Raw genomic sequence first — 25731 nt, 5'->3', positions numbered from 1 at the left:
GCTGGAAGGTTGCTTAAGCAGGGAAGCTGGCTAACGGCTCCTAGCTCCTCAGACAACCCGTCTCCAGCGCCGCCATTGGCTGCCTCTAGGGCGGCAATAGGTTGCTTTAAACCTATTGGCCGCCACCTAGAGGCTAGGGTATAAATTGCTGCATTTGCAGCCCTGTTTCTCAGTTCAGTTCCTGCAAGCAATAAACTATGACCTTTGCTGAACTCACTTGCCTCATCTCGTCATTGAAGCAACAAACCCAGTATCTAACAAAGAACATCATGCTTTAATAAATAACTTCAACTAAAATCATTATAATAAGTTGGCACTCTTAAGTTGGGATGCAAATATTATTCCTTTTCTAGTGATCTCCAGGGACTGATCTAGATCAAGGGTGAATATAACCTTCTCTACTCCAGTTTTTCAGTCCTGGTGCTCACTTTATGGAGTAGCTGCCCCTTCCCTTTTCATCATTTTAGGAGTTATTTAAGGCAGAGTTTCCAATGAGACCTTTGGGAACAGCTGAGATTATGCTATCTTGTTTTACTGCTCTGCTTATTATTTTGTTACTTTGATTGTGGGTGTTTTAATTTGCTTTATTTTTGTTTTGCTATGGATGTTTTATTCCCTTATTGGATTTTTTTAATTGCTAACCACCTGGTAGATTGCAATAATAAATTAATTGGATAAACAAACCAACAAACTAATTGAGACCAAATCAGCCCTTTTGGCTCAAGGGTGATTGAAATTGGCTAAGGATATGGGCATTACTCAGATTGCTCCATTTTTAAGTTTATAGCTGAGATATAGATGTGATGTGTTTTGTATTTTCTTTTAACTGGCCGATATATAGTTCCTGCTGTTATTCTTCACATGCCCAGTTTTTGTACTGTAACTAGTCAGGTTCAACATAACTGTTTAAGAATCAGAGGCTTTTTAGGGGTCTTGCCACCATGTTTATTCCAATATTTTGTTTGCTGGTTATCTTTTATTTTGAACTACTCAATGCTGTAATAAATATTTGGTTTGGTTTTGATACTGCCAGGTGGCATATTAAAGCAGGAGAGAGAAAAGGTGCCTTTAACAGATAAGACCAACTGGATCTTGGCTGGGATAAAAAAAAAATTCAAATCTCTGACAATCTGACAAGGTTTCCTGACATCCTCTTCTCATATCTTGCCTGGAACATGAGTTTCCATTTCCATAATAGCCCTATTTACCCTTAGGAGTAGCAAAAATTGTGTGCCAAACCACAGTGGCTTATGTCCTTCTGGAACTGGATCTTCTATATTGAGCTCAAATCAACATGACTAGAATCCCTAGATCTGAGGCAGTAATTAAGTCAAGCAATACAGGACTTTACTGCAAAGGGATCCATTCCAGATTCAATTCCTGCAGACTGAAACAACTCTTTGAAATTTTGGTTAGTGATTTCTATTGGATTTAACTTGTTATAGGAGCACACTTGGGGCCAAATAACATCTGGGAGATTATTTCTGCTGTAAAGATTGTAATGGCTGCTGGTATATAGTAGCTTCCCAATGAATAAAAGGAATTCAGTAACACTGCAGTCCATCCATTTGCTAACTGACCCAATTTTCTCCCTCCAATATCAGAAGAAAGGGAAAGGCATTTAAAAAAACCTGCCTTGTTCTATTAAACTGATATTTGCCAAATTATGGTATTGGGCTCACTTTAAAAAAATATTACCTTGGTTTGAGGAGTAATTATTATCTAGTTTTTCTTTATCACAACAGATTGCTAAAGCTCAGTATTCTCTGCTTACTCTATAGCGGAGGTATATGGGGATATACGTATGTTGCTTTGGTTGGTTATAGATGCACTGTAATACTGTAATTTCAGAAAAACCAGAATTTCTAGAAATGGGGCAGTATGCAAGTGGTAAAATTTTGCAAGAAAACAGAAATGGCTGGACTTTCAGGACTAAAAAAAAAAATCCAGGAAGACTTGTACTTCCAGTACATCATGTAAAAAAAGAGGTAGAACTTTGATCACATGGCTCACCATCTTGGATTTTTTGGCTTCCAGCCTGCAGACATCCTTTCCCGATGATCTGCCTTACCTTACCGTAAATCAGATCTTATCCTCCTTAGCTTTTTAAAAGATCACCCAAAGTCGACCATGTGCTGGAGCCACAGATGTTTGCATAGAAGCAGTTCAGCTGTTGAGCTTGTTAGAAATTCTGTATATAGCCCTACAGAACAAACCAAGTGCACAGTCCACATGGACATTTCTGCTAAACTGCTAGAAGGAGACAGGAAACCATAAATGCAAACATATAAACACTGCCATCTACTGGTTAGCTGTAGTTGTTGCACAAAATACACGAAAACTATATTCTAACACAGGGCTTTTCAACCTTTTCACCCATTGTACCACTCGTAGGATATGGCAACATCCGAGTACCACCAGTCGCCTAGCAAGGTGTCAAAAACTTGATGACCTAAAAAAAAAAAAAGTGATGAAGTACAGGTAGTCCTCGACTTACAACAGTTTGCTTAGTGACTGTTCGAAGTTACAATGGCACTGAAAAAAGTGCCCCCAAACCACACCGAGCAAGACACCTGCCTGCCCGTGTGGCGGCACTCTTCCTCCTGTCCGAGGTTTTTATTATTATGAACATTTCTGTTGCGGATTGGCTGTGGGGGTGGGGTGGGGGGATGTTTGGTTTTTATTCCCCCCGTCTGCTGGGCGGTTGCAGCAGGTTTTGGTCACTTCACATGACCCTGGGACACTGTGACCATCATAAATATGAATCAGTTGCCAAGCATCTGAATGTAAATCACAAGACCCTGGAGATGCTGCAACATTCCAGCTGATCGGCGCTTCTTCTGGGCTCAGAAGCACCAGGATCAGCGCTGAGCTCCAGCTGGAGCCTGGCACTAATCCTGGTGCTTCCGCTGAGCCCTGACAGCCCTGCAGCTCCAGCCGTCTCTCGCTCAGGCTTGTGCGGTGCTGCCACCAGTTCAGCTCATTCCCCTCCCCTGCTACCACTTTTCTAGGATGGTCACTGTTATGTACCACAGGTGGTACCCGTACCACTGGTTGAAAAGCCCTGTTCTAACACAACGGTGACCAACCTTTTTGGTACCAGGGAGTGGTTTCATAGAAGACAATTTTTCCATGGACCCCGGGGTGTTGGTGCTGGTTTCACATTCTACGTAGATCCCACACATGCACAATGATGTTCTGCTCACTAGCGTGGACCAGTCCTTAAGAGGCAGCAGACCAGTACTGGTCCACAACCCAAGGTTGGGGACCCTTATTCTAACAGAGCCAAACTCTGTTCTCCACTGCTGGTTTGTATGACCCTGAAGAAATACAGAAGGGGTAATCTAAAAGGATTATTCATAGCAATGAGATACATCCTTTAGAGCTTTCTTTTGATTGGCTTTTAAGTTGCAGTTGTTCTCTATCATCTAGCAATCAAGATGCATGCTTGCTTGCAATAAGAGGAATATTTTTTTTCTTCTGAGGAAAAACGATAAGAGAGCAAGCGAGGGTCAACTGCTTGTAAACTTAAGAAAGAGTCAACTTTCTCATAATTAAAAAATGTACCATATAAAAGGATATTGTCTCTCTCTCTCACACACACCAACTCACAGTAAGGATAAAAGATGAAAACAGCCAGAGGACCATCACTTAGTACTGTTTCAAAGGTGCTTTGTTTTCCTCAAAAGGCAACTGGATTGGTTTTTGAGGAAGAAGAAAAAAAAGGTGATTTTCCTTCTCATCCAAAAAGCTTCTTCAGTTGTGATTGGATGGTGGGGGGATGGGAGGATAGAAATCTATCTTTCCATCGCTCCCACCATCAATCTCAACCATTCCTATCCTCCCAAGCTTGACTCAAATGAAATGTTATCCTTATGTTTTAAAATCTAATTAAACAATGAATATATACGGGCTTCAGTCTTCCCTTATTCAGAACAGACAAACAGAGAAAATTAAATGTGATTTTCCTGTGCCAAGCTGCTTCTATTTAGGAGAAATGTAAATGTATCCTACTTGTTAATAAATTATTTGTTGCTAATAAATAAACAATCCCCCGCTCCCAATTGTTTGGTGTCTTTCAGAAGCTGAAGTTTCATCAAGGTGAACATGGACTGCAAAAAGACCCCGAGGTTTAAACAATGTAAGTTCTCAGCATTTGAAAAAAATGCACAAAATTAAGATTGGTTGATCTGCATTCACATACAAGTAAGTCTCATTAAATAGAGTACTTCTAAGTACACAGAATTTGGTTTGCCCTAGAAATGAGTTACTGTAAAGCTAGAAAATACTGTAATATGAAAAGTAGCTTTTTCCACTGAAAAGCTTACATCTCAAATGAAAGTTGCTATAAATAACTGAAGAGCTGAATGTCCCCTCACTTTGAATCTCAATCTGTATAAAAATTCTGGCAAATGTGGAAATATAGTTAAAAATCAGATTAAAACATTCAAAACGGAATTACGGAGGAATTTTTAAAAATTAATGAGATACAATCATCATCATCCTATCTCTTCATAGAATTTGCACTATTTCATTGAAAATCTCTCAGGGATTAAAGTTTGATAAATAAATAACAAAAGAATCTATGAAGTACACAAATGGATGAGTTGCCTGAGAGATAAAAGATCGCTGGAGAATATGCAATTTGTTTATTTTTAGAGAGCTGAAAAAATGGTCAACTGATTGGTGGGCTATAGAAACATTTACAAAAATCAGTATCATTTCAACAAAATGAAGTATGGATGTGCATCATTGAAGTGACATTGGGTGATTGAAATAATATGTTGAATAATATATTCGATTTATTAATTTCTAGGGAAAATCCTGAAAGGAAAGTGCACTTGTAGTACCTTATTATCTGAATTTGACTAACATTTTAATGGCTCTAGCCATTTCAGATAATTCATGGATTTATCATGATCATTTAAATGCAGAAAAGTGACATAATATAGATCTTTTGGAACACTTACTTACAAACTTTTCATACATAGTCATGCTAGCTATGTTGGAACAATAATGTAAAGATTTACTAATACATGACTGGTACTGTGATTGCAAAACATTGAAAGGTGACATACATTTTCTAAGGAGTAATGCCCTATTCAGTAGATTTGTGATTAAGCCTCCTAATGGTTGAAACCTGTTTTAGCATGTCGTCTTTGACAAGTTTCTTTTCTTCCTTGCATCTAAATAATATTCATCAACTTGCTGAACTGGAGATATTTGTAATGAGATACTTCAGCTGTTAACATTTGTCTTCCTCTCATAAATTTGTGACAGTAAACAAATAAGATGCATCCCAAGCAGATGAATTATCAAACACTTGTATCAGTATCATTGTTTCCAGTCTGATTTTGCATTTTTCAGAATCCAGGAGGGGAAGTTATACATTATATGATAAGCTAGAGAGAGACCAGGAGATGTTTTCAGCCAATACGGAGAGATGATTCTGTGAAAGAGGAGGATTGCTGCAGAGAGCAAGGATGGCATTTGCCCAATCACACATTATGACGGCTAGAAGGCATCAACACAGCCGACTCATAATTGAAGTAGATGAGTACAGTTCCAATCCAACACAGGCCTTCACCTTCTACAACATTAACCAGGGACGTTTCCAACCCCCTCACGTACAAATGTAAGTCCTACCATTCAGCTGTTGCCATATCACAGATTACTGAATGGTTATTGCTGTGTCAATATGATATTTCATGTAGCAGTCAACACTCCATAGCCCTTGAGAATAACTCCTGGGTGAAAAATATTTTTATTAATAAAAGCAAAGGATAACTCTGTGGGTGCGCATGTATGCATTTCATAAAGTATCAACAGGCAGTTACAGGAGTTTTAAGTATATGTAAAATTACAGCAACATTTCCTAACCATACCGGGTAACAACAACAACAACAACAACAACAACAACAACAACAACAATAATAATAATAATAATAATAATAATAATAATAATAATAATAATAATAATAATAATAATAATAATAATAATAATAAGTTGGAAGGGACCTTGGAGGTCATCTAGTCCAACCCCCTGCTCAGGCAGGAAACCCTATATCATTTCAGGCAAATGGCTGTCCAGTCTCTTCTTAAAAACTTCCAGTATTGGAGCATTCACCACTTCTGGAGGCAGGTTGTTCCACTGGTTAATTGTTCTAACTGTCAGGAAGTTTCTCCTTGGTTCTAGGTTGCTTCTCTCCTTGACTAGTTTCCATCCGTTGCTTCTTGTCCTGCCTTCAGGTGCTTTGGAGAATAGCTTGACTCCCTCTTCTTTGTGGCAGCCCCTGAGATATTGGAACACTGCTATCATGTCACCCCTCACCCTTCTCTTCGTTGAACTACACATAATAAATAATAAATACATAATAAATAAATATATAATAATACATAATAAATAAATAAATAAATAATACATAATAAATAGAAGGGAAAAGGGGGACATGACTGAAAACTTTAAATATATTAAGGGTGTGAATAAGGTTCTAAAAGGCAGGATTTTCAGTATTAAGCAAAAATCAAGAACATGGGGGCATAACCTGAAATTGACAGGAGGGAAGTTCAAAAGTAGTTAGAAAGTATTACTTCACAGAAACAGCAATAGAAGCTTGGATCCAACTTCCAGCGGAGATAATGTGTCAGTCCTCAGTAACTGAGTTTAAATATGCTTGGGGCAAATGCATGTCTCTCATCTGACAAAAATTAAGAAATAAATAAAGATAAATTATTAAAAAGAAAAAGAAAACAAAAATAAAGAAAAAACTCAAAGAGCAGACTTGCTGACCCACTGGGTCTTTTTCTGCCCTCAGTTTTCTATGTTTTTCTATGTTTTTTACTGTGATGTCTGTTTTAGGACAATATATCTTACTATTGCTTGGCTAGAGAGTCAGAGATCTACACTAACAAAGAATGGCAGAGCTAATGAAATAATGTGAGCATTCCTGTGAAAGAGCTTATTTTAATTTAGATCAATGTGAATAACAGGATAGTAAGATGTAATTAAGATATTTATTTTTTTGGTAGATGAAAATATCTGTAAAGGTAATTGCTCTTAAAGATAATTTACTTTTGATGTAACAATAGGCACCATAACTTCAAAATGAAAACTATTAATAAAGTTTTTGTTCTATAGTAACTTAAAATGTATAATTCCTAATTAGTTACATCTTACTTATATGTCAAAAAACTATTTGTCTCAAGTTTCAAGTTAAACTGAGATTTCATTGGTGCATAATGCAGTATTAATGAAAAGCACGGCAGTCAGGCCCTGCAAAATGTTGCTCTAAAAACTAGTTGTGCTCATAAGCCACAATGTGTATTTTTAAACTGTATTTAAATTTAAAACATTTAAAGGCAATCTGCCAATGAGCTTCTTTAAGTGTAAAACCTAACTGAGAAAGTGCCTTTTATTAGGAAAAGTTTAAACATAGTTATAAATGGCTATTTTGTCTAAGAATTGGTGAAAACTCTTGGAATTGAAATATGTGTGGCTAAGCTGAATATTTAACTTGTTTTTCAAATACGCTGAAAGCATATTTTATATTGTGGCTATCAACTAGATATATGAATGTAACATAAAACATCTATATTTGTGTTCCAAACTTTATACGTAGGGTAGATCCTGTTCCACACGATGCTCCGAGAGCTCCAGGATACACTCGTTTTGTTTGTGTGTCTGATACTCACTCCAGAACAGATCCAATTCAAATGCCTTATGGAGATGTTTTAATTCATGCTGGTGATTTCACTGAACTGGGACTTCCTAGTGAAGTTAAAAAATTCAACGAATGGTTAGGTGAGTATCATGTAACAATAATTATGAAAGACTGTTCCACTTGATCAATCCCTTGATACCTTCCTTCAGGTACATTGTAGATGATTGATGAGTATTTTTGAATATAATTCTCAAGTTAGCTATATGTCTATTTAACCACCATGTCTTCCAATTTACAATTAGCAAGTTTACTCTCATTTAGAAGAATTCTCAGATGAAGCGGGCAGAATAATAATCTGATAAGCTGATAGACTCAAGGATTGAGGCTGGAAGAAGCAGTGGCATAAAAAGTAATCAGTAGATGAACTGTACTTTAAGGGATCATTCCTATAGGATCTGACTAGAAAAAAATACACTTGAAAATGATCAGCTAAAGTACTGCTAGAGTCTTCGGTATTTCTTTAGGCCCAATGGAAGTTCTAGAGGAAAAATAGAGAGAGTAGATATCAATTTGTAAGGCTTACCATAATTCCAATTGCGGAATCCTAAGGTAAAGCCTCAGTTGTACCAATTAAGGCTGCAGCTTATACCTCTCTTGGTTCATGTCTACTTCACTATTGACCCACTTTAGCGAACTGGGGAATGAAAAATAAAATAAAATTCCTTTTTACCCCCTTATGGTCTTAGAGGTTGAAAAGCAAATCACACATCAGAAATTCTTAGCACATTCATAATTTTATAGCTGCTGACAGATCTGCAAATCTCCTCTCTTATAGAAAGGCAGAAGATTGCAGAAAAGAGAAAAAAACTTCTCAGGCAACAAATACCATTGAAATTTCTTTGCAATTTACAGCCTGAACCACAAGGTCAGGATAAACCATGCGTTTACATCCTTTGTGTTCCAGCAGTGGGCTTTGCCTTAAATGCTGCCTGATACAATCACAAATGCAAGATCTTAAGTGGAGCCAATCAATTGGAATCCATAGGCACCTTCTATTTTAAGTCTGAATTTATTTGGAAGTGGAAAAAGATCTTTTAAAAAGTTTTCCAAATAAAACATAGATAAAACATCATTACCTTTAACTTTTTTTCCCATGAACTGTGCTTAAACTAACCATTTCCGTTTCCAGATATGTAGTTATTTTAGCATGAGATTGAGTAGCACTTTGCTACTGAATTCTTCAAGTTGGTTTCATGAAAAAGAATTAGGTTTTCAATTCTTCTGAAATTGGAGATTTCACTTTTGATACTTTCCAATTCCTTATAAATCCCTCTTGTGCCCCCGACCTCCGATCATTCCGCCGGGGCCTGAAGACCTGGCTCTTTGAGCTCTCGGGCCCAGGCTGAGGAGAAATTTTTAATTGGGGTTTTAAGTATACAGGGTCAATTTAATATTTTTTAATTTGGTTTTTTTTAACTTTTGTATGGTGGATTTTTTAATTTCCTGTAAACCGCCCTGAGTCCTCAGGGAATAGGGCGGTATATAAATGTAACTAACTAAAACTAACTAACCTGGAAATCCATACACTAGAGTCTTTATAATTTAACCATTATCTCAAAGCTGGTTGATTCTTGTTACTCAGGTGCATGAACTGATAAATCAGGAATTGTTATTTCTGTATCTAATTCAGCAAACCCAGAGTAAGCATCCACTGTTTGCGTAGAGTTGAATAACCTCTCCATCATTTCCAAGTTTACATCCTATCTGTTTGTTGGTGTAAAGTTATCAGCTGGAGCTGGAAAAGATTTACTTTGATTTATAAGGCATTTGGAAAGTGATGTTCAGCATTATACCATGCTGTGGGCATGTAGTCCACCTAATATTATGGAATGAAATTTTTAATTAATGGTTCAGCATTGATAGGGAATAAAACAAGCCTGTTTGCTATCCCCTTGTTTAATAATTTTTATGGAGAGAGAAAGAGAGAAAATGTTTTTGATGACATTAGAATGTGTTGTTTAGCTCATGTGTGTAGTTTAGATGCAGATGACGCCATCACCTGAATGCTAGACATATGATAATTTATGCAGAAAATTTATGCAGAATATAGATGAAGGTTGTACTGTGCTGCTAAATGCTTAAGAACCTGCTTTACCAGTTCCATTGCTACATCATCCTGCACTGCCATCTGTGGAACAACTGACTGGTACACGAGGTGTAACAGCTCAGCCTTGCTCTCAACCAGCTTGCAAAATTTCAGAAAATTTTAACAATTGACTCTTGCAAGGTGGTACAAGTGGGCTCACTAGATATAGATATAATTTGAATTTGACAATGAACAGGTGTATCAATGTTTAAAAACTTAGAGCGAGTAGTTGCTTATGTATGTTGGTGGAAACTTTACCAAAGGTAAGACTGCAGATGGAAAGATATTAAATCTTGCAAATGTAGTGGAAAAAAATAACCTGCAAATATAATTGTTTGTTGAAAGAATATGGCTGGCTATAAGACCATGGTCGTCCCAACTCTGATAGATGGAAATGAGAGTTGGATATGAGCACATTTAGAGATGGAGATATATCTAAAGAAACTTAGAGATGCAGTTATCACTTGTCATTTTATAATGAGAATGCAAAGTGGGTATTGGCCAGACAGTTCATGTGCATGCCTCTTCTCCAATTAACCTTTGGATTAATAGCAACATGATGTATTAATAAATGCTGCGATCATAAATAGTGGAAGAAGTGATAGGGGAGTGAAAAAGAAAATGTAGAGAATTACAAGGAAATGAGAAGGCAATTTACTCCTTCGATCCCAGACTATTTCATTCTAAGTTCTGACTTGTACCAAAGCAACTTGAAGAGGATCACATTACAGTAGAACTGCACTATCTTAAGTCTCTTTCTAAGTACTGAACTGATTCTCTGGTTGCTTGATTTTAGGAATTTAAGTCATTTCTCTGAAAAACTAATAGAAAAGCGAAGAGCAATTTGCTCAGAAGTAAAGCTATTCAGTACAATGTGACTTAATAAGTTGTGAGCCACCATTCTGCTAAAGAACAAAAACCTCAGTCACCTTGGCCAGTAGTGAAGGTTGCTCAGCAAGCATCTGGAGGACTACAAGACCAACATCCCTCAGCGTATAAGACTGTAGCCAAAAAGCCATGTATTGTGTGAATAGGTTTGATGCTATAAGAGGCAGCTGGGGTTTATTTTATGAAAAATGGATTGATTACTTCACACAGATTCTGTGATCAAGTTTTGATCTGTGTTTTTACTATTTGATTCTTGCTGATAATACTGTCTAATGGCATATAACTTTAAAAATTTGACAAGAAGGTTTTTGAATTAACATTGTAATTGGTTTATGTTAAAATTAATAAAAAAGTTGTAAAGTTTCCTTAAAACAAGCCCTTGTCTTGACTAAACCAACCATGTGCTCTGTCATTGTGACTGTGAACTTGCTAATTTGTCTGAAGGGATAATTGACACCACATGGCAAAATTTTTCACCCACTTCTACTGTTCTTTTGCCCTTCCAAAATTGCATGGTTTAACCTCCAATCCTAAATCAAGTCTCTTTTTCTCTCTGTTTCCTACAAGCTTAGCTCATGTTCATGTACTGCCAAATTGTCGTCCTAACTCAGGGGTCTTCAAACTTGGCCCTTTTATGATTTGTGGACTTCAACTCCCAGAATTCCCATGCTGGCTGAGGAATTCTGGAAGTTGAAGTCCACAAGTCATAAAAGGGCCAAGTTTGAAGACCCCTGTTCTAACTTCATTGGTATCCATTTTCATTGTAAATGCTATTTATTTTTCTTACTAAAGCCTTTATTATTTATGCTCATTATGTGTTGCTTTAAGCCCTCTTACATGATTTGCCCATGTTTATACTGTAGATCTTATCCACATTTGATCATTGTATTCCAACTCTTAAAGGCTTTCCATTTTTCCAGGCAAAATATATACAACTTTCACGGAAAAAAATCTTAGACCTTTTTTTTCTGAAGCCTTTTCTGATACCTGTTTCAAGGATGTTTCTTATCTGCAGAGGAACAGGAATAATCTTCCCCCTTCAAAAACAAAATCTCTGACACATAATTCTCACTTTCATTTCCCATATCCTCATCTGCATGCAAGTACACATCCTACTTATATATTAAAGACATATACACACACAGACACATGCATATATTGTACAGAACTAGGCAGATACCTTTGAGGGACACCAGAGCGGCTATTATATTATATTATATTATAATATTATATTATTATATTATATTATATTATATTATATTATATTATATTATATTATATTATATTATATTATATTATATTATATTATATTATATTATATTATTATATTATATTATATTATATTATATTATATTATATTATATTATATTATATTATATTATATTATAATATAATAATATTATACTATACTACACACATACATGCATACATATACACATAAAGGTAAAGGTTCCCCCGCACATGCGTGATAGTCGTTTCCAACTCTAGGAGCCAGTGCTCATCTCTGTTTCAAAGCCGAAGAGCCAGCGCTTGTCCGAGGACGTCTCCGTGGTCATGTGGCCGGCATGACTAGACGCCAAAGGCGCACGGAACGCTGTTAGCTTCCCACCGTAGTGGTCCCTATTTTTCTACTTGCATTTTTACGTGCTTTCGAAGTGCTAGGTTGGCAGAAGCTGGGACGAGTAACAGGCGCTCACTCTGCTACGCGGCACTCGGGATTCGACCCTCCAAACTGCCGACCTGATCGACAAGCTCAGCGTCCTAACCCACTGAGCCACTGCATACACATACACATACAAATATACACATACACACACCTCTGATTCACTGCAGTATAGGAAGGAGAGGAAGTAAAGCACAAATCAGACTTGCAAGATTTTGTTCTTGCAGTAAAGTTTTAGTCTTCCAATTGAAGAGATAGAGATTCCTTGTCCTCTTTTCTGTCATTCCTTTGTTTGGCACCATCCCAGCATATCATAAGACTTCTGCAAAACCAAAAAAAAAAATCCTTCTGGCAATTACATATTCCTTCTGCCACATGGCAGGAAAGAAAGAGTGTCTTCTTATAAAACATCTCATGTTACCCTCCTCTCCATGATTAGACTGCATTCGGAAAGCTGCTGAAGAAGCAGTTGATAGGACTAAAATAATCAAGACCCACAGATTATTATTCCTTTCTCCTTTTTCATGTGGGATGAATGATATGACAAGAGGCCTGAAAACAATATCAAGAGACTATGAACACCTTGGCATAAAACCCCACATGCTAGGAGCACAACTGATGGTTTCATCTGTACTTCCAGCAGATAGTCAACATCCCATGAGGGAATGGAGAACTGTAGAAGTAAACCACTGGCTTAAGGGATGGTGCCATCAAGAACACTTCAGATTTCTAGACCGTAGTTCAGACAATCTATATGAAGTGCTTCTGACAAGGGATGGGCTAAACCTCCCAAGAACTGGGAAAAATGTGTTTGGAAAGCAACTGACTTGTCTCATTCTGGAGGGTTTTAAACTGAAACTGGAAGGGGAAAGTGGCCAATGATTAGGATCTAATCCCAAGCATAAACCCCAAGGCAACCAATGAAACAACAAGGAAGAGAGTGGTAGGAAGGAAGGGGAAACTCATATTTCAAACTGGACACATAGGAAGCAAGTGCAGGGTCAGCCCTAAATACTCAGGTTCCTCTGTACTAATGCTCAAAGAATGAGGAACAAACAGAGTGAATTTGAAATCCTAGTACACAAGGACAGGAATGATATTGTTGCCATTACTGAAACTTGGTGGGATGTAACTCATGACTTGAGTGTACTGCCAGAAGGATACAAACAGTTTAACAGAAACAGACCTAATCCAAAGAAGGTGGAGTTGCATTATATGTAAGAAATCACCACACTCCTAGAGAAATGCATAAAAAAGGATGAAAGCTTTGAATGCATTTATGTTAATATACAGTAAAAGGGGAAAAAAGTCACATTGCCGTAAATGTGGACCACAGGCCCCGCGACCAAGCAGAAGAAAGAGATGAACTTTTTGTAGCTGGTATGCACCACAGTAGTAACTACTCCGACATCAAATGGGAGACAAATTCTGCAGTAAGTGGATTCTGGATGAGCCTAGCTAACAATTTTGTCATCCCAAATGTAGAGGAGGGAACTAGAAGGTCAGCTATAGTGGAAATTTTTACTAACAGAATTGAAATAATAGAATGGGTTGAAATAAAAGGAGCTTTGGGGGACAGTGACTATGGTGATATTGGAATTTAATATAATGCAGGCACAAATAAGTGAACAAAGTCAGACTAGTATGTTAGACTTTAAAAGAATTGACTTCAATAAAGGAAGAGTTTAAGAAAGATTCAATGGATGGAAATCCTAAAGGGGAAAATGACTCAAAATGCTCGGGAAACTGAAAAATAAGATTACAAGAGCACAATCTAACACAATAACACAGAGGGGAAAAAACCAAGAAACCAGATAAAACCAGCATGATTGCATAAAGATCTCTCTGGAAAACTGAGAGAAAAAGGACAAGTATTAAAAGTGGAAAGAGGGACAGATAACTAATGCAGAATACCAGTAAATAGCCTAAATCAGCAAGGAGAGTCAGGAAAGCTAAGGCTCAGGATGAATTAAGGCATGCAACAAATGCAAAAAATAATTTTAAAAATTTGATATGTAAGAAACAAGAAAAAAGTCAAGAAAATCTTTGGTCCACTATTTGGAGAAGATGGCAAGGAGATGACAGATAGCAGGGAGAAAGTGGAACTGCACAACTCATTCTTTGCCTCTGTCTTCATGCAAAAGGAAAAAAAATAGTCCAACTTGCCAAAAGCTGCACTATAGGAGACCGAACAGGAATACAAGTCAAAATAGGCAAGAATATGGTTGGAGAACACCTATCCACTTTAGGTGAGTTCATATAGCCAGGACCAGATGGATTACGTCCCAGGGTTCTGAAGGAGCTGGCAGATGTGATCTTGGAACCACTATACCAAATCTTTCAGAGCTCTTGGAACACAGAAGACCAGAAAAGAGCTGAAGTGCTTCTTATCATCCCAAAGGGAAAAAGTGGATCCTGGAAACGACAGACCAATCAGCCTGACTTCAATGCCTGGAAAAATCCTAGAAAAGATAAGCAGCAGATTTGTGAGTACCTAAAATTGAGCAAGTCAGGGACACAGTGACTCAGTGGGTTAGGACGCTGAGCTTGTCGATCAGAAGATCGGCAGTTTGGCGGGTCGAATCCCGAGTGCCGCATAGCAGAGTAAGCGCCTGTTACTAGTCCCAGCTTCTGCCAACCTAGCAGTTCGAAAGCACGCAAAAAATGCAAATAGAAAAATAGGGACCACTATGGTGGGAAGGTAACAGCGTTCCGTGCGCCTTTGGCGTCTAGTCATGCCGGCCACATGACCATGGAGACATCCTTGGACAAGCGCTGGCTCTTCAGCTTCGAAACGGAGATGAGCACCGGCCCCTAGAGTTGGAAACAACTATCACGCATGTGCGGGGGAACCTTTACCTTTACCTTAAAATTGAGCAAGGTGATTGTTAAAAGCCAACATGGGTTTGTTAAGAATAGATCATGCTGTACAGACCTTATTGTCATCTTTGACAAAGTGACTAAATTAGTGGATAAGGAAAACCCTGTGGGCACAGTTACTTAGACTTCAGTAAGGCATTCGACAAAGTAGACACAGCTTGATAAGGTAGAACAGTGTAGGGTAGACAATACCATCACCATTGCAGTCCACAAACACCCACATTCAGCATGTAGTCCTTAATGGAACTACATCCGCACGGAGGGAAGCATGTAATGAGGTACTTTAGGGTTCTGCCTTAGGCCCAGTACTTTTCAAAATGTTCATAAAATGATCTAGATGAGAGGATAGAAGGGCAACTCATTAAATTTGCAGATGACACCAAGTTAGGGGGAACAACTAACACTTTGGAAGGTAAACTCAAGATTCAGAAGGATTTTGATAGACTTGAACACTGGGCCCAATGCAACAAAATGCAATTCAGTGGTGAGAAAAGTAAGATCCTCCACATAGACAACCTCCCTCCCAGATGCACAGGTATATGGTACTTGACTCAACAGTAGTAACTGTGAGATGGATCTAGGTGTCCTACTGTACTACCACTTAAGTATGAGTGAGCAGCTGTGCTGGAGCTTCCAAAAAAGCCATTGCAGTCCTAGGCTGCATTAACAGAGGGATAGTATTAAGATCATCTGAAGTGATAGTACCTCTTTATACTGCACTGGTAAGACCACACTTGAAATACTGCATCCAATTCTGGTTACTTATAATACAAAAAAAGATGCTAAGATCATAGAATGAAATCAGAGAACAGCAACAAAGATGACAAGGCATCTGGATACAATAAATGATTGAGAGAACTAGGTATGCCTAACAAAGAGAAGGACTAGGGGTGAAATGTTTGCAGCCTTCCAGGACTTGAGAGGCTGTCACAGAGAAAAGGCGGGTCAACCTATTCTCCAAAATTTCTATGGGCAGTACAAGAGGTAATAGGTAGAAAATTATTAAACAGAGGTCCAACCTAGAACTGAAGAGAAATTTCCTGACAAGTGAGAACAATTAATCACTGGAATGGCTGGCCTGCCAAAACTGGGTGCTCCGTCACTGGAGGTTTTCAAGAAGAGATTGGACAACCATTTCTCCTGAAGGTGACAAGGTCTCCTGCTTGGACTAGAAGACCTCCAAGGTCTCTTCCAATGTTGTTATTCTATGTTCTAGGAAGCCTTGGGGGAAAGATCACTGCAGCACAGCTCAAATAATACTGCGGCTGTACAATTCTGCTTAGTTTCATGGGCAGAGACCCTTGGGCATTTTTAAATAGATAAAGAACCAAGAGTAAGTTGTTCCTGTCTTTTTAGAGCTCTCCAAGAGAGCACTACCAAAAAAAAATACTGCCAGCTCTGCCAGACCTCTGGACCAGTTTTTTAAAAGATTGCCATTTCCCTTCCACTTCAGGCAACGGGAGGTAAACTTACTCAAAAGTAAATAGAAATTTCATTCCATAAATCATTTCAAATGTATTCATTAGGTACCATTCTCATAATTCTTGAGCGTTGTAAGCAGTCCAGATGGATCTGAGTTTTTGCATAATATTAAGCCATTTCTGTCTGCCAGGATGATGGGATGGTGAGGATGATTTTGAAGCAGACAGCTAACACTGAACCACGATTTGAGTGACAGAAAACATCCTCCCCACCCTCGATCAGCTCCCACACAGACTTAGAATAAGCAGTCATTCCACAAATTATAATGGGTGCATTTGCAGATATTATTTTCTTTGCAGATTCTTCTTTTATCGCAGTAATTTTAGACTTGGAAAGTTGCAGTCTTATTCACAGGCATTTGGAGAGAAATTCTAATGAATTTAGTGAGATCTTTCAGGCAAATTGTCTTTCGTATAGAAGTACCTTTTTAACATAGGCAGTTTATCTCTCTTAGATGTGTGTGCCTTTTTTCTATTCTGTTTATATATGGGCATAGAAAATCCATTTTGTATTTAATTGCTCGCTTTTATGTGTTAGTAATGCTCAGATACAATAATTTAAAGAAGACTTAAGAAGATGTACTCATTTCCAGTGTTAATGTAAATTTCCCAGACTTTAGCCAACTGTTTAAACATAGAACTGTCAATGAGATGCTTAAAATGCAATCTCAGCAATGATATTATCTTTACTGTATCACTCACTGCAGTATTCTGAAAGACTGAAATGAGGAAGAGAAAGCTTTAAGTGGGCACTTATATGATTGCCACTTTGCTCATAGAATACTAAAATCTGTTCCACAAAATGCCTGGTGAAAAGTAAAACAATCCTGCTGTAAGAAGCTTGCATTTATGCCTTACTGAAATTAATGTGGTGTTTATTTTTAAATCTTCCCCACTTAATTAAATATCTTTTTCAGCAGGAAGGGATCAGTAGAAAAGGATTTAGGAATATACTGTATGTGCAGATTATAAGAGACCAGTAAAAAAGGAATAAATATTTTGTCATTCAAGCTACTGCTTAGCGCTCAAGGAATTGACTCTGCTTTTTATACTTGAGATAAGCACATTCATTCATCCAGACAGTTGTTTACAGTTAGTCTTTGACTTACAGCCATTTGTTTAGTGACAGATCAAATTTACAACAGCACAGAGAAAAGTCCCAAAAATTATTTTTCAAGAGGCAACTGGACTTTCTTGTTTTTCTTTTAAGATGTTTCGCTTGTCATCCAAGAAGCTTCTTAAGTTCTGACTGGATGGAAGGATTTACATATTCCGTGCAGACAGCTGGTCATTTGCATTCTTTTAGAGAGTTGTTGAGGCCACCTGGAGGTTTATCAGTGTCTTCAAGGTCACCTGAGTGGTGCGAATGGGTGTGGAGCCTTCTTGGAACTGCTGAAAGGACTTTGTTGTAGACTGGAGATAGATGATGTTGTGTCCCTCCCCCTCTGTTGAGTGAGGGCTGTTCAATTTTGACATGGATGACTGAGAATCTCCGTAGACAGTGAAAAAAGTTACTTACAACTGATCCTTGCACTTACAACCATCACAGCATCCTCACGGTCACGTGATCAGAATTTGGGTGCTTGGCAACCAGTGCATATTTATGATAGTTGCATTGTCCTGGGGTCGTGTGATCTCCATTTGTTACTGTCCCAGCCAGCGTCCGACAAACAAGGTCGATGGAGGAAACAGGATACACTTAATGTCCTTATGATTCATTAACTGCTGCAGCGATTCACTTTACAACTGTGGCAACAAAGTAGCAAAATTGGACATGATTCATTTAACAACCACCTTGCTTACAACAGAAATTTTGGTTCCCATTGTGGTCATAAGTTGAGGACTACCTGGATTGATAATTATTTACAATACTGCTTCATCTTGCAATTCCTGTTTCATTCCACCAACATAAAAGAAGTATTTTATCCTTGAATTAACTTTGTCTATAAAAAGAAAAACCACTGTTTAACAAACATTGTTATTCTCTGCATATAAAATTTAGAAAATTACTTAAGCTTTTTAAGTTTTTGATGAAAGTTTCACTATTCCTCAAAGCAAAACAATGGGAAATGATTCATGCTAGCCATATGTTTACATCCTGAAAATAATTTGATAGCAGGCTGAGTTAGCCATGGAAAAGAAGAGTGAAGCAAAAAAACAAAGCACAGAAGACTGTATAAATCTTATAAATAAATTTCATCTCTGCATTTCCATCCGCCGTCTAGGTGGTTGATATATATTGGATGTGATGAGAATGTGGTCATAACGTCTGTCAAAAGTATTGTAAAATACTAACTTAGATTTTAAGCATTTTACATACAATATTAGGCTGGATTCTTATATTTTCCTATCAGTATATTGGATAGAGTCACACTAGCCACACTTAGAATAAGTCCAGTAAAAAATGACTCGGTAAAGCCCAGATTAAATGCTACCAATTTTAATGAACGTAACAGGAATCTGGACATAATTAATTGAAATTAAACATTAATAAAATGTACTTATTAAGGCCGAATGTCTGTGTTCATGTCCAAGAGTACATTTTGAAGAGTACAGTGGAATTTACTTTTGAGTAAATGTTTACACATTTTTCTTTCCTTCGTTTGGTCCTGTCTGATTCTTGGGAAGACTATCTGGTTAAGTCCCTGCAGGTTTTTTGGCAAGGTTTTTCAGAAGTAATTTGCCATTGCCTCCTTAGAGCTGAGAGAGAGTGATTGGCCCATAGGTCTTCAGCTGGCTAATTCCAGCCGAATGCCTTCACCACTACTCCAAAACTGGCTTTCAAACACGCATATTCTTTTTGATCGGTGCAAGTTTTTCCGGGTAGCTGTTGATTTAAAATAACTGCAGCGAAAACCCATGTAAAACAGTAAAAGCATAGAAGCAGGAGACATAATAAAACCTAGTAAACCTTTACAGACACTACTAAAACCTTGAATAAAAAATTGTGACCAAATTACAGTTGGAGAGGACAGCCAGGAACAGGGGACAGAGGCAAGACCCATCCTCAGGAGCTACAAAGCAATAGGGAGGGGAGGTCTGTGGGGCAGTGAGAAAAGTCAAGGTGGCCATAGCCAAGTGTACAAAGCCCCACCCCATTTTTGACATTCGTCAGATACCCTGGCCATAAATATCTTGAATAAATACTCTCACACAGTTTTAAATTGTTTCAATTTAAGAGCCTTGGTGGCGCAGTGGTTAGAATACAGTATTGCAGGTTAATTCTGCCGACTGCCAGCAGTTCGATTTTGACTGACTCAAGGTTGACTCAGCCTTCCATCCTTCCGTGGTCAATAAAACGAGGAGCCAGGTTGCTGGGGGTAAGATGCTGACTCTGTAAACCTCTTAGGGCTGTAAAGCACTGTGAAGCGGTATATAAGTCTAAGTGCTATTGCTATTCAATTACTTTTTAATGAGTTCCATGTCAGCTGTGTATTTGTAACTATTTTTTTATTTTTAATTATGTGAGTGGCTAAGTAAAAAAATAAAATTTGTTGAAAGATAAACTGAACACTGGGAAGAATATGGAATGGAGTGCCCCAGCAAAGGGTTTTGGCAACTAGAAGAAGCATCTTTGTCTGCACTGAAGCACGGTAACTATAAACTAGTATGAAAATTGTGCTTCGGTGCAGAGAAAGGGCAAACATGGTCACCTCCCTTCCCCACTATATGATCATCTTAAGCTGAAAGTAGCTGTAGCAAATTGGGGATACTTGTGATTGCAAGGGCAGATGAATAAAAGTTCTATATCTTTTCTTTTTTGAACTAGAATGGAAAAGCCATTTCCTTCTAAATGTATTCTCTGAAGTTCTGTGATACAGCAAAATCCTTTGCGTGATTTAACAGTCACATTAATGGGGTTCCACCCCCCAGCCAGGTTGGGTTGAAGTAGCCTGCATATATCTTTCACTAGACATCCTTGGGATATTTGTGCAACTTCTTCCCATTGACTTCAATGGGATGGGTGGATTTCATTTAGCTCGCCGTGTAGGATTTGTTTTCTCCCTCTTGGAAGGCTTCCTCATGCTTTTCCGGTAGGGTTGTTCTGCATAGCTGTTTTAAGCGGTTTGTTTGCCTCGCTGGCACCAGATGGAAATGGAGACAGTTTGTGAATTGTGGTCTAGATTTCAATCCATTCCTCAACACTGACCAATCATTTCACGCTGATGGTAGTTACCATGGTCCCGATTAGTGAATTCATCTGCTTCTTTGTCCTTCCCGCCTATGCTAGGAAAAATGGCTTTCTTTCCGTGAGTGGGTCTTTGAGATGGTGGTTTTCATTGATAGATTTTTAAATAACTCTCCCCCTCCGTTAACTCCCCTTTGTGTTGGACACTTTCAGTTTGGAACTTCCACTGGTAGACAGTTAAAAAAAGAAAGAAAATACCACCATTTAACCTTCCCCTCACTTGGCATAGAAGGAGAAATTGGATGGACGCTTGTCCATTTCATGTAAACAAAAGGAAAGGGGTGGGGACCACTTTTTTATTTTTTTTTAATTTTAATTCCATTTATATCCATTATTTTTTTTCCATTTTATTTTAATTCCATTTATATCCCGCCCTTCTCCGAAGACTCAGGGCGGCTTACAAGCTTAGCAGGGCGGCTTACAAGCTTTCCACCAATCGAAAGATAAACCTGTAAAAAAAAATTGAGTTTCACCAATCCACTGTGGGAAAGAATCCTTTCACGCTGCTTGTGCCTGCAAAAGTATTTCTGATATAGAACAGAGAAAGAATGTCTTCTTCAAGGACAGGAATTAGTTGAGGACAGTGTTGTCTGTTACTGTCTTCTAGAAACAATTACTGGACTATTCTCAAACCTGAACAAGGAGTATCTGTGGATGAGCCCTCAGAAGTATAGGAAACTGTCTTGTCTTAACACAAATTATAATTAAGAATGACACTAATAATACTTTATTAATATTCATCATTTCTGTTCACCCAGATTGAGAAAGGTGTTAAGTGCCAATCAGATGCAAAGAAAGAAAGAACAAAACATAACATAAAAACTGTAAAAATAAAAACGATAAAAATAAACTGCCCAAAGATTATTAATTATACAAATTTGTCTGTTTGAAAAATTGTGACTAAATATTTTGGTAAGGGGAATTAATCCCATGATTCTCTATGTTAAAAGGAGACTTCCCAAGTTGCCAATGCCTGTGGGAAAGACTAGGAAAACTATTTTGCAAAGTCATCAGAACCAGAGTTGTTAATTGGTAAACCTGGCATATCTGTAACCACCATATTGATTGCAGCTGTCACTATAATAAATGTAACTGTATGTTTAGAGGAATTTATTTAAATAACCCACATAAATACATTCACTGAAGCAATAACACCAGCTAGCTTAAACTAGTTATGTTTGATAGATGGGTATCTTAGATGGCTGAAAAATATTTAGAAATAACAATGGGGATAAAGTTATTAACATAAACTTAGCATACTTCTTTACATATGTCAGAGATTTAAGACTAGCAGCTCAAAACCTGTATCCTAGACATATGTGAAAAAGCTGTGGGATGTTGAAGTTTAAAAAGTACTCAGGTAACTTCAGTGTATCTGAAAGGGAATGCGATGATTTGCAGCAAAGAAATCATTTGCTGCAAAGCAACTTTAATTCATTTAAATATTTAAATTGATCATATAGTTATCCTGGGTGCCCTGGCTATTTATGCAATAATGTGAGATAAGGCTGTTTCCACCGTCTGTGCAATACAGGCACTGGAGGAGTACATACTCTGTTGTTTCTGTTTGCCTAAAATCACAAGGGCATTGTCTCTCAGTTGAGGGAAGGGCATGAGAGTGTGCCAGAGTAAAGCTCTGCTAGTGGTTAGGTACTTCAAGATTAGTTAAGTTTGCCATAGGGTGCCTCCGAGAGTACCTGTTTGATTCCCTGGCAATAAAGTTTGGGAATCTGGCTAGATCCAGTTGGCACTCTGTGTCTGCTACACACTTTTTTATGAGTGCTTTGACCTGCTGAATAGAAGACTTGGGAAAGAAGTCCAAGGATAAGGTTTGAATTGCCACTGCTTTCTTGTATGTTAGACTGAAAATCTTCCATCATAGTCAGGAGATGTCAAGGAGGGGGGAAGGAATAGTTTGAATCAGTAGTTGAGTATGATCATCCACACTCTAACTTCCACTTTCATGAGGCCTGTCTCCAGTCTCAGGGTATCACTAGCAATACATTTTGAGGATTGAAGGGCCAATCTCAGAAATTTGGATTGAACAAGTTCTAACTGTGCAAAATTGGGGAGGAGGCCCAGCTGAACACCATAAGGAAGTTGTGCTATTGGCTTGTCTTCAAATAATTTGAATGCTGCAGATTTATAGCGCCCACATCTTGTCTTGAGGAATTTAAAGATAACAGATGAGTTCTCCTCTTTGCATTTTCAGCAGTATAAGTCCCCGTTGAGTTTCCTACTGCTGGCAGAAGGAAGGACTATTCCCATAGATTTGAAACAGGAGCCCTGCTCACTCATGTGTCCATTTATGCTATAGGAGTGGCTCTTGGGCCTTTTAGCAAATGCCATGATTTTAGTTTTCTGATAATTGACTTCTGAACTTGTCTTCCTTCTCTCAGTGCTGTTTTAAAGCCATTAGACGTTCTTGAAAGTATTATTCCAACCTCTGCATTGAGTAGAATATAGATGTGACTTCCAACAAATGTTGGAAAGTGAACGTTTGTGTCGAGGGGATGGCCCACCATGTTGATACAAAATTTGAATAAGAGTGGCACCAATATGCAGGTGAAGTAGGTTGATCACGTATTTAAAAATATACAGCCACTATCCCAATCACTTTATCTTGGCTCATTGTATGAGAGCTCAAATTAAGGTAGTGGTGAAGCTTAGATGAGAAAGACCCAGGTTTTTTCTGACAACCCTCAAGCTATTTAGGGTTACACATGATAAACTGAAGGGGTATTCCAACATAATTCACTGCATGTTCTCTAGAGAAAAAGCAAGGTATTAATGCAAAATGTATAATTGCCTAACTTCACCAGTGCAATCTTAATTCTAAGTATGGTGTTTTTCATTTTTAGTCATTCTTTCGAGTGTCCAGATACATCTTCAGCACAATTTAGAATAAATGAATTTCTGAATTTAACTTAAATGAATTTAAGTTCCTAGACTTTCCTGGCTGGATAAAGTGTCTATTCTGGAAGTTCTTATTCTATCACACAGCATATTCTCATAGAATGCTCAGAACAGCATTCTGGCACCTTTTGTTTTGCAAAAAAAAGCTCCCTCTATTGGCTTTAGGAGTAGGCAATCTTGGATCTTTTTTATGACTCGTGGACTTCAACTCCCAGAAATCCTGAGCCAGCCATGGTGAGGGGAGGTTTCCAAGCTGAGCCATGCTGGCTCAGGAATTCTGGGAGTTGAAGTCCTTGAGTCATAAAAGAGCCAAGGTTGCCTACCCTGCACTAGAGGAGGACATTAAAATTATTTACAAGGTTACTTCTTTAGGAACTAAACTTTTAGAATCTAAAACAGCTAATTCAAAAAAGCCAACAGGAAAGAACCTCACATTTTTCATCTGCTTCTGTCTTTTGGAAGGTAAAATTAGATAACAAAATAATCTATTTCCTATGTTAACATCTCTGCAATGAAATCAATAAAGGTAACAGGAAAGAAATGAGAAACATTTTTCTCAGTGTAATATGTCTAATTTAGCTGATGCTACAAAAATAGTATCTTTTGTACACTCTTGAAAACTATCTTGAATCTATAACCATCTATTACAACTAAACCACTTTAAATTAAACAATTCTTAAGAATTAAATATTCTTAATTTGGACTTTACTTTTACTGTTTGGACTGTTGTGTGTTTTGAAAAATAGATTATTTAGAATCTAGTTATGTTGCACTTCAGTCTTTAAATAATTAACCTAGTATATACATAACAATATATGATGTTTTCCATGGTGAGCTTAACATTAATAACAACATTTATTAAAAAGGCTAAAATAATTTCTGGTGGTATTATCTGTACATTGAAATTTTGTTTAGTTACAATCTTTCACTTTTCACATTCTGGACAAGCAGTGGTCATGTATCCTAGCAAAAGATGTTACATATGTGCATAAGCGTAGTCAGTAGCATATGCCTCTTTTAAAAAATATCAAACATGCAAAGAAACAAAAATAAGTCAAAATATCTGTATTACATCCAGAAATGCCAACTTTGCAACCAATAGTTCTCATCCATAACTATGGCACCCTAAGGATATCTGCATACATGCAAATGCTTCTCTGGGATCAGTAACGCAGCAGGGATTGCTTTTTCCTTCCAGTAACAGATTGCTGGGAAATATCAAACATGGCCTTGAGAATTCCAATGTTTGTTACAAATTTTTCTGGATGTGGCTGGAAAGAGGCTGTTTGGCGCCGGAGACCACCGCCACGAGGAACGCAGCTCTGGGTCGGGGTTCGGAGCAGCTCCGGGTGGGGGCTCAGCACAGGCCACTGCATGGCAACTGCGGGGAAGGGAATCCCCACGGCGGCTGTGGGGAGGGGAATCCCTGCGGCATGTGGCTCCGAGCCGCAGGGGCGGGGGTGCAAAGGGCGGGCAGCAACGCCATAGCAAGACACCGGCATCACTCCCAGTGACAGCACCTCTGAGTTCCGGCACCTTTTTTTTTAGAAAAAAAAGCATTGGGAAAGACTGGCATAGTTTAATGTCATTTTTAAAAAACACAAATGCCACATTGAACAATGTCTATTTTTCTCCTTTTTAGGTAGTCTACCATATGAATACAAGATTGTGATAGCAGGTAATCATGAGCTGACATTCGATCAAGAGTTCATGGCAGACTTAATCAAGCAGGACTTTTATTATTTTCCCTCAGTATCTAAACTGAAGCCAGAAAGTTACGAAAATGTGCAATCTCTCTTAACGAACTGCATATACCTGCAAGATTCAGAGGTAACGGTGAGAGGCTTCAGGATATATGGTTCTCCATGGTAAGCATTTAAAAGCTTGATTGTGTTGATGAATGAAGA

At 38.0% G+C, this 25731-nt stretch overlaps 1 protein-coding gene across 2 annotated transcripts in view; it reads left to right on the top strand.

Annotated features, from left to right (window-relative positions):
* Window positions 1-5483: 5483 nt before the first annotated feature.
* MPPED1 (metallophosphoesterase domain containing 1) overlaps window positions 5484-25731 on the top strand; it is a gene marked incomplete at both ends in the record, with an annotated part of 76896 nt that continues 56648 nt past the window's right edge. For both annotated transcript variants that reach the window (XM_081331377.1, XM_081331376.1), the window contains 3 exons: window positions 5484-5635; window positions 7620-7805; window positions 25471-25692. In XM_081331377.1, the coding sequence (XP_081187503.1) occupies window positions 5484-5635; window positions 7620-7805; window positions 25471-25692 (560 nt within the window). The remainder of the gene's footprint in view (window positions 5636-7619; window positions 7806-25470; window positions 25693-25731) is intronic.

The sequence above is a fragment of the Vipera berus genome (assembly GCF_964194415.1).
Source record: "Vipera berus genome assembly, chromosome: 6".
Taxonomy (NCBI): Eukaryota; Metazoa; Chordata; class Lepidosauria; order Squamata; family Viperidae; genus Vipera; species Vipera berus.
Note: the sequence above shows the minus strand (reverse complement) of the source record. Positions and strands in the feature narration are given on the sequence as shown.